This window comes from Berghia stephanieae, chromosome 4 (genome assembly GCF_034508935.2).
Source record: "Berghia stephanieae isolate SIO BIC M18660-M18661 chromosome 4, UCSD_Bste_1.3, whole genome shotgun sequence".
NCBI lineage: Eukaryota > Metazoa > Mollusca > Gastropoda > Nudibranchia > Aeolidiidae > Berghia > Berghia stephanieae.
In genome coordinates this window covers 71,030,762-71,046,062 of record NC_088363.1, presented here as the reverse complement: position 1 = coordinate 71,046,062, position 15,301 = coordinate 71,030,762, and the positions used below count along the sequence as shown (strand labels likewise).

The following is a 15,301-nucleotide window of genomic DNA, read 5'->3' as shown; positions in this document are numbered from 1 at the left end:
GTTTCTTAGATTAGAAATCACATACACATCCAACAGCCTCCCTTTAAGTCTAAGTCTAAGAAAATGATTCCAGCTAGGATGGGTGAAACCAAATTGGTTCATTCTAGGACAAGAACACAATGCCACAGCGAAAGGGACAAGCGATTAGGGGAATAGGTCATACCATGAGCCCCTAAAAACGGAGAAATGGGGTTAAGACATGACCACATATATTTCATTGAAAACCTTTCAAATCATAAAGAAAAGCATCCTTCATTGTCCCCAGCACCTGCTACCTAAGTAAATGAAAATTTGCTTACATGAGTTAAATAGCTCTCATAAAATAAACCTTCAGTATAAGGTCATGTCAACACCAGGCATTACAAAAAAGGTTTAAAAAATCAAAAAGAAAAAGATAATTCAAAATACAAAGAATAACTATCTTCGGTAGTTTTTGTTTTGTTTTATTAATCAAAAATTTCATAGTCAATAACAGTAATAATAAATTAATTACATAATTCAATCATGACAAAAACATGTTAACATTTTCAAAAACATTTCTGTTCCAACCAAATGACAGCATTGCGATGAGATAATGTTTGTGAGAGAGTGGCCATGAGTTGATAAATAATCTGTTTCGTTCAATGGGAAAACAACACTCCAAATCCACGTTTACACTGCGTGTCATACACACAACACTGAATCTCTCTATATACATACCGGTGTTAAATAATGACAGGGAAATCATGGAAATAGCCAATGATATCAATTGTGAGAAAGTCAACCAATACAAGTGATTGCTTTGAATTGTTATGTGTGAGACAATCAAGCAGCAAGTAAACATGACTACCTCCTGCCCCATACTTCTGGATGAAAGAAGGATATCATCAGATCCAATTGTTAAAAACAATAACAGAAGAAAAATCCCCACAAACCCTGCAATACGTTACTAACGCTTCCCCCCCCCCCCCCCCCCCCCCCCACCCCCCCAAAAAAAAAAAAAGTATTTGTACATATTAGTCTCGTATTCAGTCTACATTTAAAAATCAATAAAATATACTGATATATCAAATGTTGGATTGAAAACAAATCACTGCTTAAATTATAAAATAATCCATTTTAATTTTATATAATTATTTATTGTATCAGAAAATATACAAAATCCACTCACAAAAAAAAGAGGGTAAGAAAATAAATGATTTAGTTACAAGTAAAAATATACATGGAGGACCAAGAAAGAGGGAACTAATGGCAACATGAGTATGTACGATGCGGTTAAAAAATGAAATTGAAATATTAACACTGAAAGACAGGTTTCAGCGTGGATTATTGAACAATAATTTTTTTAAATATATATCTGGAATTTACTTCAGGCAACATTCAACGTGTAGTGAGCTAAAGTAGAATTTTGCTCTTCTTAAGAAAGGACTTACAACCAACAGCAATTCATTTCACCGCCAAAAATTCCCTAGTCCCATTTGATAGTTTACCCATGTTTTACTCTGTGGCACAGGTTGTTTTTTTCTTTATTAGTCATCTGTCCTTTCATACCACATTCAGCATTTTCTGAGCCAAACCAAAAGAGGCCACAGGAAACAAACATAAATATGTGCTTTCTTCTAAAAAATATCTGAATATCTTTTTAAACTAAAAAAAAACAAACTATATCCACACAACTCAAATGAAAGATGCTCATCCAATATGACATTAATCCAATATTTGAAAACACTTAAATTCAAAACAGATTCCTTATTCACTGACAAAACATTTCTCTTCCTTTTACTTTTACCTTTACTATATCAATTAATCAAATTAGCCAAGAGCTTGCCAAAAACTAAAAAATCTATGACTTTTAATCCATGGCTCAAGACAATATAACTAGAACAAGTTGATTTTCATTTTAATCTAATAATATATAATGTAAAAGTTTTAGGTTAAAAATGAAAAAGAGCTGTTTTGTCACCGTACTGTAGAACTGTGATATTGTTCAAACTTAAATGCTGATCCATTGGTAAGTAACCCTACTGTCCATTCATCAATTTTCCTATCAAGAGGAATCCGAATTTGAACACCCCCCCCCGCCCCGGAAATTTACATCCAATACATGTATCTGTGGATGTGTCAAAGATTCGTTTTTTAAAAACATCTGACAGGAAAAATCATTGACACTAAGTTTTAAGTAAGTAAGTTTCTAAGTTTTAAAGCTGTGGAAAAATTAAATTTATATTAGCTTCCCCATGATAAGGAATGAAAAATAATTTTAAAACATTATGGGACTCACCAAAAGTATAGCAGTAATTGCTCTTTAAAGTGTTGACAAAATATAACATTTGTCCACAATTATCAACCATTTGAAAAGTTCCTGCTTTGTTTTTCATGTTAGACTTGTCCGATTTTTTTTTTTTACTATTTTCAATTATTCACCCCAGAAAAACAAGTTGAAACAAAACTTTCCCCAAACTTTAAAATCAACTTAATGCTTATGTCCCCTTGCGTAGAACTTCACCCAAAAAAAAAAAAAAAACGACATTTGGAACAGCCCCATTTGTATATATAAAAGTATATTTACCAATTAAATTATAACTGTACAAGTAACACACTAGCAGAGCCCTATTAAGCAGAATATTAATATGAGGTGTCTGTGACGGTGTGGTGCATCTCTACAGGGTAGCTGCATATTTGTTGACACGTTAATTCAGAAGGATTTAGAAAAATTGTTGAGACAGTTAAACATAAATATATATCTGATGTTTACCTGTTATGGTAAGTGCCCATATTTTTTATTTTTTTTAAAAGGAGGGGGGAGGGGATTTATTTAAACTGAAAAAAAAAAAAAATATTCAAATAGCAATGACCTTATTCTGAGACTTCAAAATATTTAGTATGATGGAATAACAAAGAATCCCCACCAAAAAGGGACACATCTAGATGCAAATCTAAGTATAATCAAACACGTACAAGATTAAATACAGTGGCATAAATGTAGATGTGCAAATAAAACCACCTCGTTATTTAAAACTAAAAACGATATCAAAAACTGATGAATTCCTTTTTGTTTCATTCCAAGAAAATTGAGCATTATTACCTAACTAGGGTTAATAGACATAGCAGTGATCAAGAGACGACTTCTACTTGCAATGGAGTAATAATTAATAAAGATGGGAGGGAGGCGTCTTATTCATGCTTTCTTTGGAATTGCATTGGTGCAAGCCAATGTTACTGTTACTCAAAGGATAAACTATCATAAATGAAATTATTTCCAAAAACTAGCCCTTACAGTGACATAATAATATTTCTGAACTTTGATAATTTTTTTACTGAAGTGACATTGACATGACTACACAATGTAATAGAATTAACAAATAGTTTTTCAAAGACAGAGAAAGTGCCAACCAAAAAAAAAAAGCTTCCCTCTGACTTTCTGATAATTAAACAATTTCTGATTATCTGCACAAATCTGACATTAGAGTTCTTTGAGAATCCGCATCTAATATTACATAAGTATTTAAATTAAATCATAAAGTTTTTATAATCAGTTATAGCCTATTTTGATGTATTCATTAAAAATAGTTTTACCATAAACCTCGCAGGATGGTTAATCTCTAAATTCCCATTTTACATGGTTGTAAAAATAGCATTGCCATCAGCAGACTGTGCCCCTTCCTCTCCACTCTGCATGGCAAACTGGACCTCTTCTCCATCCCCACCATCAACAATGGCGTGTGTAACCTCGTTGGGGTCAGCGGCCTGGACAATAATGATAGTCTCCTCGCCTTCTGTCTGCAAGGTGGTGAATGTCTGACCTTGGAGGACATTAGAGGCATCTGCCACCATCGCTTGGTAAGTACCATCAGATACCTGATTGTTTGAAGAAATAATTTAAATAGATAAGTATTAGCAATTTGCATGTTAATTTATACCGGGTATAAAATGAGGAAAATGTGTGCAAAATTTCTTTCCTTTAGGCATATTTTGATACGACTATTCTGACCTAGTTTAGGTTCTGTTGTCAATCCAAAATCTGCCTCTACAGTAATATGAAGCTGTGCCATAATGTCGTTTTCATGACATTTGACACAAAAAACATGGCTACAAAGTTATTTTGAAAAGCTGTAGTAAAAATTGGTTATTTTCTTAATTTCATTCTCTGCATTCAATCATGAATTTTTTAATTTTTTTACATTGACAGCTTTGCACCAACATTACAGCAGAAGAAGCATTCCAAAGCGCTGGAAAAGTGAGGAGACAGTTGCGCCTTTCAATTTGTCCTCATTTTATCAACACTTTAAAACGCTATTAGTGTTATAATATTGGTAGCAGCTACCTAGTTTTTTGTTTTAATCATTCATTCAAACTAGAGAACGTAATGAAAGAGAAATCCTTCATTATATTTCTAAAATAATTCAATATTGTCTTTTTTGTGTCAAATGTCACAACAACTACCTTTTGAAACAGCCTCACAAGATCAGCCACAGGCAAAAATATCTGTGTATTTTATTATTTTGAAATTGATAATTAATATATAAAAGATAACTAAAGAATGTTTCAATCATTGTTGCAATATAGCAGGGTGTCCAGGGAAATCCAACCTTAAAATTTCCTACCTAGAAGTGAAATTTCCTACCAAGTATTTTATCAATTCTTGCCATACCCACAGTGTTCTATACGCTTAAAAAGACAATCCTACTTAAAATAGGTTTTACCACCTCAATACAATCCATATTTCAAAGTAAGAGCAGAGGTGAAAATGACTGGTCACAAAAAGGAGGAAATTTCTCAGCGCACAGATCATGACCCATCCATGAGACTATAATCTATAAATTTTTTGACAACATTCGGAGAAATTTCAAAAGTTTAAAAACTGACAGCAACATATAAAATCTTATCTACTTAGAGAATGGTACCATGTGATTATACAATGTCAAGAGCCACCACCTACCCCCATTTTCACTTTAAAAAAATACTCTTATGAATTGTTGGTAGGTATGATGTGGTAGTAAGTTATGGCACTAGTGGTAGAGATGATAGTGTAGTGTTATTTGTAATGGTTGTAGTAGTGGTGATTGTGATGGTGGTAGGGATGATGATGTGGCAGTGGTTGCAATCGTGGTGGTAGGGATGATGATGTGATGGTAGTTGTAGTAGTGAAGTGGTGGTGGTGGTAGGAATGATGATGGTATAGTGGTTGTAGTAATAATGGTAAAGTTAGGGATAGTGATGTGGTTGTTGTTATAGCAGTGGTGGCATTGGTGGTAGGCATGGTGATGTGGTGGTGGTTGGAGTAGTTGTGGTGGTGGGTATGATGACGTGGTAGATGTAGTGATGGTATGGGATGTGGTAGTGATGGGGATGATGATGTGGTTGTGGTTGCATTTGTGAGTGGTGTTGGTGATAGGGATGATGATGTGGTGGCAGTTGTAGTAGTAAAATAATAAAATTTTCTGCACAGCAGTTGTCCTTCATACATTTTTGATATTTCATTTTAAGCAAGAAATTCCTCGTTTTTCTCATTTTACAGGAAATTTCACCCCCAATCTCATTATTTCCAACATTTCCGACCAATATCCAACTTTCCGACTTCCCTGGACACCCTGTATAGTTCAATTTGGTCATGTTTCCAGTTCTGAGAAGTAACAATTAGCATCTGAAGGAAAACCAATCAGAATTAAACCATACTTTGTCCCCAAAACTGTATAAATACAAATCAAATATGTGTAGTAGGCAGGTCTGATATGTGTGCATCCAAACAGATGTCAGCTTACAATTGATAAACACAAAATAATTTTGAATCATGACTCAATGCTTTACTCCTTTGGAAAGGAGAAATGTAGCAATAATGTTAAAAATATATTTCCGTAACAGATTACTTTAAGATTCTCAATCAAACAGCAGTAAATAATCATCTAAGGTCAAAGACAAGATCAAGGTAAAATTTTAAGTATCTTAAATTAAACATTAAAAAGAAAGCTGAAAACAGCAATGTATAACAGACTTTTATACTAAACATTTATGGTCCCTACTTGCATTTGATACAATTAATTGTCCTACTTGCCTACCTTTTGGCAATCTCTTCACCACCCCAAACCTTTCTTATCAATAAAACTTTTTTTTTCTTTCAAAATCGGAATTTTAGAGACAATGGTGGAAAGGAAGAGTGAAATTAGGAATGTTTCCGCATAAAGCTGAAAGTTGGCAGGTATGTGTAGTTTTGTATCGCTAAGTCTCACCTGAGCATATACAGTTGTGGTTCCATCATCTGCCTCGTGATGTGAGGATCCAGTAGGAGCAATAGTAATGGTATGCTGACCCATTTCATCTTCATCATCATCTGGGGCCTCCTCTATCTTTCGAATATATGCCTGCATAGCCTTGGCTGATTCACCGTGGGCAACATGGATTTTCCCAATATGTTCAAGTAAAAGTTTCTTGCGTTTGAAGGTTTCATGACACATGTCACACATGTAAGGGGATAATTTTTTATGGACCTGCATGGATGAAGATTGAGGCATGCTTGGTAATGAAGTATCAATATTGCAAATCATAATGAATAATATACTGTTCATGAAACATGAATCCCCATTTTTTGCATAAAAAACAAATTTTAAAAATAAATTTTAACTTATCTAGGCAATCAATAAATAATATTAACTTTTGTACATTATGTTAAACCTTTATACATTAAAAATTCTAAAGAACGTAAGATTAAATCTAAAATTTAAGTGGCAAGCATTAATTAGCAGATTTTCATTATTTCAAAGAATCAAACAAATTTGAAAAGGTAAAGCTTAAAAATTACAATAAAACATAAATATGAAAATTTACATCTCATTTTAAAAAGTTTCTAAGTCCAATTTGGACATCATGTGCACCCAAAGCAAGTGTAAGTGCTACATGCCAGAGAGCAATAATCATATACATTTTAACTTCAACTGGCTTCAATTTGAAGAAGATAACCCAACTTACCAACTGGATATGACTCATCAAATTTGATTTGTTATTGAAACATCTGCCACAATCCGTGCATTTGTGTGGTTTTTCCCCAGTATGGATCAACATATGCCTATCCACATGGTACTTCTTAGTGAATCGCTTTTCACATACTGAGCAGATGAATATCTTTTGATTTGGGGACTTCCAGTTCTCATGTACCCGTTTGGTGTGGCCAATAAGAGCTCCCAGAGTCTTGAAAGCCGCCTTACAAGTATTGCACAAGTATTGGCGTGTATGTAAATGCATGCCCTTAAAGAAAAAAGAGAAAGTAATTAGGAATCATAATAGTGCAACAGTAACCTTCTTCTTCCACTTAAAATTGCCTCAGTTAAAGAATTCAAATCCTCAAAAAGTACATCCCCAAGACTCTTTAAAATTCTAATCAATTATCAACACGAATGGATAATCAATCAAATGTGTGGCGGCCTATAAAACCCCAGTCAAAGTCACACGAAGTGAAAATGAGATACAGGGAAGATCTCCACCAACAATTAAAACTAAGAAAATCATTAAGGACAAACTACAAATGCTCAAAATAAATAATTTAATCACCCTTCCATCACATCAGACAGCAGACCTGCCAAATTGAAAACTTCAAATTTAGTAATTTCTATGTCATTTTCTAGTACTTTGACAAGGAAATTCGTGATTTCTGAACTTGTGTTCGAACGACCACAATTTGAGAAGGATGATCACTTTAACATTACATCGTCATGCTTATGCGCTGTAGAAATGCTTTATTATTATCATCATCATATAATAATTAGTAGTAGTAGTAGTAATAGAGGTAGTAGTTCTTATCATTATTATTACTATTATCATTATTATTACCATATTATTATTATTATTATTATTATTATTATTATTATTATTATTATCATTATTTAAGTATTGCTGAGAATTTAAAATAAGTAATTGGCCACAAAATTTTTCTAAAATTCGTAAGATTCAGCAGGTATGAGACAGGGAAACGCGAGGCCAAAATATTGAAATTACGTCAACCATCCCTTCTTCAACTCAAACTCCATTTTTGAACCCACAACCTATGTATTTGATATAAATATTTAAGTCAAAACATCAGCTACTCAATGAGACGTGGTGCGCATGAATTTAGGACACATTCCATGCCTGGGAAAATCTGCACATGGAGATAGAATAAACTGTAAAATACTCAGCAATGCCTGAGCTTCGTGTTGCAATTAATTATCTCATTTTCATAGATTGCTATGTTCAGTTGGATTTTCCTGGGCCACCACACAAATATGACTTGTCCTGTTTGTAAGAACTGGAGAATTGAATAATGACAATGACCAAAATTATACCATATGCTGCTGACTGTTACAAGATTGGAACCTGAGGTGATGGACCTAACAAGTCATCTTTAACTCAAAGGTCAAAATCGATCTATGTTTCAATAAATTGCTCTGTAACTACAGAGCGTGAGGATACAGTTAATATTAAAACAATCAATGAGACGTCAAACCAAGCATAAGTCTATATAATCTAAAATTTGTTTCACTGGGGAGAGGGGTTGGCGATGGTTATTTGATTTGTTTGTTTTTAAGGGCTTTACTTGCAACACATTTAGGTCATATCAGTGCAAGTAAAAAAAAAGAAGAAAAAAACGGGATTGGAAACAGTTCTAGAATTACAAATTAAAGCACTTAAGAAAAAGTAAGGCAAAGGGGAATTGGTTCAAATAGGATGTAGATTCCAAGCGCACACTACCAGTGTACTAATTTTGAACTCACCTAACTGCCTTGTAAAACAAAACATAAAACATTGCGCAACACAGTAAGTGCCTCCCTGCCCACAATGGGAGGATGATAGTTGTCCATATTGACAAAGCGTGAATATCTATTAATATTGTTTTAAGCTATCCTTATATCTTTCTTTCAGAAGCTAGATTCTCTAAAGTGTGCAAAAGATGACAAAACCATCTCAAGATTCAGATACCATTTAAACTTTAAATTAAAGATTTGGAAATTAAGATGTCTGATAAATGTAATGATAGTCATCCATATGCTCACCTTAATATGGGTATTGAGATTTCCCCTGAATGCAGAGGCATAATCACAATGAGGGCATTTATATGGCTTTCTCCCAGAGTGAACTGTCCTCATATGAGAACTCATACCAGTTTTCAATACCACCTGTAATATAAAAGTAATTGTAAAAAAAAAATAATTTAAAGGTTAGATGTTTATAAAACCGGCTACAAAATGGAATGAAAGCCAAATAGCAAGAGTCAAAATCTTGCAGAAAGACCTTGATAGTTTGAAAAAATAGAAAAAAGAGAGGGAAATGAAATATCATACAGATAAATGGAAAGTCTTAAAAATTACAAACAAGCATAAACCTTTAAAATCTTTTCACATCATCCCTGACAAAATAAAAAAAATTTTTTAATACAATGACATTAAACGACAATGGACAAGCTAATATAAATAAACATGTACGGAGAGAAAGACTGTACCAGAAAAAGAAATGTTGTGCAACATTATGTATTGGAAGAGTACAGAATCATTAGAATAACCCAACAATTAAATAATGCATTCTGAGCATGTTTTCCACTCTAGTGTATACCAAATGATGAATAAGTTATTATGAAAAGCAAATTGTTAACCAGCTGCTCATCAGCAGAAAACCTCTATGGTGTAAAGAGAATAAATTAATTTTTTTTAAAGCAACAAAAACAACAACAAAAATTTTTAAACGACAGATAAAAATAAACAAACCTTTGAACAAATAGGGCATGGTATTTGCATTCTATTTTGCTGATGAAGCTCCATATGTCTTTTCATATTTTTGGTTACTTTGCCACACTCAGTACATGTCTCTCCTGCATCTTCTATACCAAGAGTGGAGACCTATTTTGATTTGTTTATATAAAGGGGGAAAATTATAATAAATAAAATAAATACATTTTAAAAAATCCTTTTCATTTCAATGCATTATTTTGAGATGCTTAATTAAGTATTGTACTTAAATAAAGACTGAGTATTCTATCTGATGTAAAGCCACACTAGATATAGCTCTTATTGGATGGAATTGACACTGATGACTAACTCCCAAAAACCAGCTGAAGTAAACTGATTGCCATTGATTGTCAAGGAATATATTTCCATCCCACAAGTCTTACATGTACCCTTTGAGTAAGAAAAAATTAAACTCTGATGCTTGCAAAAAAAAAAATTCAAAAATTTTTTGTTTTTTTATGCTTGATCAATAATAATGAGTAATAAAGGGAAAAGTGCTTGATCACATCTTTTCTTGACTTTAAGGTGGAGAGACAATTAGATCTAAAACTTCAGACACAAAGTGGCAAGAACTAGTGGATCACGTTTGGAATTTTGTTTGTTACACAAATTTCCAAAAGTCAAAGTGTGAATAAAAAGCAAATGAGTTTTAAGGGAGAAAAAATAGAATGGTTTAGAATAGTGTCAAAACTTCTAAACCACTCTGTGTATATAAGCAAAAGCGAAGTTGAATCAATATCTTAGGTCATAATTAGCATTACCAGTGTCTCCAATGCCCATGTTCACAAAGGAAAATTGTGTGGTGCGAGTTCAAGGGGCAACTTCGAGTATCGCCTGGCCATGTTAGAAGCTTTTAACACTTCACATATTTTTTTTTCATTTAAATTTTATTTCGCAAATCACGGAAAATACAGAAAAATTTTTGCATTGGAGCAGTAAGTAATGGTCAGAAAGTACAGATGATTTGAAGCCACTAGCAAATTTGACTTTAAAAAACAGGGGGTTAAATTATAGGAAAATACCAACCTTCATAATTCTTTCTCTCCATTTAGCATTTCTCATCTCCTCCTCATAAAGATGCTCCTCTCTGTGCTTCCCTTTGATGTGTTTTACTAATCCAATAAAAGCTTTGTCACAGAAAGGACATTTCAGAGCTTCCTCTGTATTGCGTCTGATAGACTTTCTTCTACCACTATCTTCAAATAGGCCATAATCTTCTTCAATTTTGGGACGTCTTCGCCGTCTGTACATATCATCTTCATATTCGTCAAAGTCCATAGCATCAATCCCTGCATCATGATTGATTGGGCCAAATTTCTTTTTCTTTAATCGAGGGTCTGTTTGGGTCTGAACAGATCTACGTGTGGCTGAGACAAAGATAGTCTCCACTTCCACAAACTCATCCATGGTTTGAGTGGAGATAGAATTGTCCACCATTTCCTTTGAAGGGCTTGCCAACTCTTCTATTCCATGGCTGTCATCTAAGCTGTCTATGTAACGGTCACCTGTAAATGAGAAATTGGACAATAAGTGAACTTCCATATTTTGTGGGCCAACTGTTATTTTTTACACATTTCCGGGACAAATTTGGGAATACCAGGTTTACAGCATCATCAGAGCTGTCTAGTCTAATCTACATATTGACATAGAGCAAATTTTAAGATGAAAAAAACTGAATCATGAAAAGACCACAATTTGTGTCAATTTTGAACAACCCAGATGTTAATGTTTAAAAGCAAAAATCCGGAATAATATTACACATTAGAGATAAATATCTGTTTCACAGTGGAATTACAGTGGAATTTGTGGTATAAACATTGATTTCGCTGGATGATTCCAGGAAACTCAGAATAGTAGGCAAATCTGCATCATATACAAGTCATAAGATATATATTTTTGGTGCTATTCAGGCATAGAATGGTATAGTATAGTTATGAAATATAAACAAATAAATCATGAATATAATTCCATTTTACTTTGTGTTACCATAGCTCGGGTGTCCAAAAATATTTGAATGATTGAAAATTTATCCCAATAAATCTGGATAGTATTGTTACATACATAACCACAAGCCAAATTTTATCCTGGTTTGTGTAATATTAAACAGATGGTAACAACTGCTTGCTACACGTATGATAGGACACTTGTCTATTGCAAAATAATTTTCAGCAGAAATAACAAGACCCAGCAATTCAATCATTGCTGAACAGATGGGTAAGAAAAAGAGCCTATTCTAAATTCTATCCAGATTCAACACTAGTCACGTTGTTTGTGGGTGGCGTGATATACAACATTGAAACAAGTTGATAGGCATTAAAATCCCAAATGAATTATTTTTTTCCTTTTAAAGATGTGTTTATAAAATTGAAGACGGATCTGAAAAAAAAAAAAAGAAACCCATAGATCAGGGGAAATTATATTCAATTAACTTACCAGAGTTTTGGGAAGTTGCAGGAATTTGTTTAATATCAATGACCTCTTCAGATTCTTCTTTTGGCTCAGTTTTGACACTACTCATACCCAAGGGAACAACCACAATCTGCAAATGAAAAAAACAACAAAACAACAATTATAAATACAAAATGAAAAAGTACCATTCAAACTTAAAACATTTAGATTTTCTTTTCAGGTTAAAAATCAGACCTTTAAATAAATGCTGGAAAACAACATAGTTTGAACTTAACCAAACTTTATTTTAGACCTATTCTTTCTATCATTTTTTTTTCACGTTTCACAAGACTAAAGAAGGTTGGTGGCTTGATTGGTAACTAATCCTAGTTAGTCTAAATTTTGATAATAGTAATAGGATTTACAGGTCCAATATATAGATGTAAAAAATGACAAGGGCTTGTACAAGTACAATATAATGTGATTTTTTTTTCTTCCTTGGAAATCAAATAGTCTTTCTTATGACGTTTGATGAAAGGAAACAAAATATTAGAAGACAGTAAAATAAAAACAACCAAAATTAACCATTAATTTGAACAAAAAAGGGATATGTATTCTAAGAGCTACAACTTACATCTGATTGTGACCGGGGCTTCTTCCGAGCTGATGCAGGAGTTGACCTTGCACTGTCTTTTCTACCTCTCTTTTTGCCCTTTGGAATGTATTCTTCAATATCGTCATCTTCCATCTCCTCAAGTGAATCCAATTCTTCTATTTCTTCTTCTTCTTCTTCCTCCTCCTCCTCAATTTCTTCTTCCTCTTCTGTCTCTTCTTCAATTTCTTTTTCAACCTCTTTTACCTTTCTCGGTCTTCCTCGTCTTGCTGGTGAAGCTACCTCTGGAGTAGCAGTTTGTGATTTAGGAGTATGTACATCTGGGGTGGAGACAATAGACTTTGGTGGTCTGCCTCTTCCTCGGGTCGGAGTTTTAACAACCTCCTGAACCTCATCCTCTTCTTCCTCCTCTTCTGTTTCCTCAGCCTTCCTTTTACCATCTTTAGATGAAGATTTTCTTGTTGCGCGAGAGGATGGTGAAGCCACTGGCTCTTCCTTCTCAATGACTTTGGAAATTTGTTTCTTTGCCTTTTTATCATCTTCTACTATGTCATCCTCTTTCTTTGATCTTCCTCTTTTCCTAGCAGCATCAGGGGTTGATGTTTCCTCTTCCTCCACTTCTTTTCTAGGACGACCTCTCTTAGCTGACCCAGTCTCGGATTTTGCCTCCACATTTGGAATATCCGCATCTGACGAATCCTCCACTGATTTAGCTGACTTTCGAGGTTTTTTCTCCTCAATGCCTTTTGTTTTTTCAACTTTGCTTGGAATTGGGGATTCTTCACCATACCTTTTTGGAGGCCGGCCTCTCCTCCTGCTTGAAGCAGGTTTCTCATCCTCCTCTTGCTCTTCATCTACGTCATCGTTGTCTGGCTTTGGGGTTTCAGATTCAGATGCGTTCTTTCTTGCCCTTCCTCCTCTCCTTGGGGTTTTGGCTTCCTCATTTTCTACACTATCTCCACCTCTTGGACTCTTGGATCCTTTCTTATTGCCTCCAGAACTTTCTTTTTCATTTTTCCCTGTAGATGTTACATTTTCGACATCCTCATCAAAACCAAAAGAGGTTTCTGCTGCTTTCCGGGCAGCAGCCAACTTTTCTGGTGACCTTATTGGCCTTTTTCCTTTGGATTTAGTCTTGATATCAATATCTTCATCTTCTTGATCTATGTTTCCTTTCAATGTTTGATCAGTATGCATGAATCCAGGCAATTGCATCTCATCAGGAACATCTGTAGCAAGACCATGGCCTACTATAGACTTTGATTCTTCTTTCACACCATTTGCCTCTTCCTTATTTTTAATGTCACAATCAGAGCCATCCTTTGATCTTGTCTTGTTGTCAGTCTGAAAAATAGTAGCGAATAAAAAGTTACAAATGTAAGATGGATAGGCAAAAATGCATTACTGTGGTATATCAACTATAAGTCAATTTTAAGTTCATTGAGATAATTTTCAAAAGGCATTTGCCCATACTGCATTCACTATTTATAGAGTTCTACCATTTGTAAAAATTAAATAAATTTTAAGATTTCTATTAATTTTTAACTCTCCTGCCAGATGGTCCTCAAAACTTTTGAGTGAATTTTAAAAAAATGAAAAATTGTAGATTCTGACTGCCCATTTAACTCCATAGAAATTGGGATCATTTACACAGGCTCCATGTGGTTCTAGAGGACACAAGGCAGGGAATGGGTACATAGTCTCATTTAGGCATGGCAGAGAGTACTTTGTGCCAAAATGCATCTGTCTGGAGCATTTTAAACATTACAAAAAGAACAAAAAGTTAAAATCAAAATTGTCCAAATTAGCTGAGAACTAATCCTGATCCAGCTGTTACCTCCAATTTCATTCAAGAGTTTTTATTGCAATGATTAATTTGCCTTTTACTTTTAGTCATAATCATAAATTTGCACGGTAACCATAAATAAGGATCACTAAACAGTAAGGCATCCAACAGTTAGAGTAAAAGAAGAAAATGACAATAGAATGAATAAATCTATTTTTTTAAATAATAAGTTCACACAAACCTCTCCAGATTTTTCTTTATCATCACTCACTTTACCTCCATTAACACCTTTTAACTTTCCACTTTTGGTTTGTTTAGAAGATCCAATTTTCTGAAAAATAAGAGAAATTGCCACAAAATTCAAAAACCATTCTTTTCAAAGTATAATCCTGTCCATCTTCACTGTTGATACACAATGCATGCTCATACTCATTGCTACTAAACTTCGCTTTCGCAACAGCTTCAGGGTAAATGACCAATATCTTAAAACATTTTGAGATTGTTGGTTGCTCTGGAAAAAATTATATAATCAAAAATATCTAATTTAAAAGGACAGAGAACCCTGAGTCAATTTCAAATTATTTAAATCAAAGCAAACAACTCACCGAAGAGTTAGCCCCTTCTTCATTGCAGTCTGCACCCACATCATCTTGCATTAGTGTATTAGGCATTGAGCCTGGTTGAACTACCTCGGAATCCATCAAATTTCAAGTAAAATGACCTGTTGGTTTTAGAGAAAAGCAAAAACTATTAAACAAAAAAGAAAATACAAAAATAAGGACGAAA

At 33.9% G+C, this 15,301-nt stretch overlaps 1 protein-coding gene across 3 annotated transcripts in view; it reads right to left on the bottom strand.

Annotated features, from left to right (window-relative positions):
• Nucleotides 1-426: 426 nt before the first annotated feature.
• Nucleotides 427-15,301, bottom strand: part of LOC144971149 (uncharacterized) — a 17,513-nt gene continuing 2,638 nt past the window's right edge. For 2 of the 3 annotated variants that reach the window (XM_078911609.1, XM_078911608.1), the window contains exons 2-11: nt 15,121-15,236; nt 14,757-14,846; nt 12,751-14,073; nt 12,162-12,267; nt 10,755-11,233; nt 9,708-9,839; nt 9,000-9,122; nt 6,943-7,218; nt 6,207-6,464; nt 3,029-3,837 (exon numbers count right to left, since the gene is read on the bottom strand). In XM_078911609.1, the coding sequence (XP_078767735.1) occupies nt 3,595-3,837; nt 6,207-6,464; nt 6,943-7,218; nt 9,000-9,122; nt 9,708-9,839; nt 10,755-11,233; nt 12,162-12,267; nt 12,751-14,073; nt 14,757-14,846; nt 15,121-15,216 (3,126 nt within the window). In that variant the 5' untranslated portion in view covers nt 15,217-15,236 and the 3' untranslated portion in view covers nt 3,029-3,594. Of the gene's footprint in view, nt 3,838-6,206; nt 6,465-6,942; nt 7,219-8,999; nt 9,123-9,707; nt 9,840-10,754; nt 11,234-12,161; nt 12,268-12,750; nt 14,074-14,756; nt 14,847-15,120; nt 15,237-15,301 lie in introns of all 3 variants that reach the window. The other variant, XM_078911607.1, reaches the window with a different exon arrangement.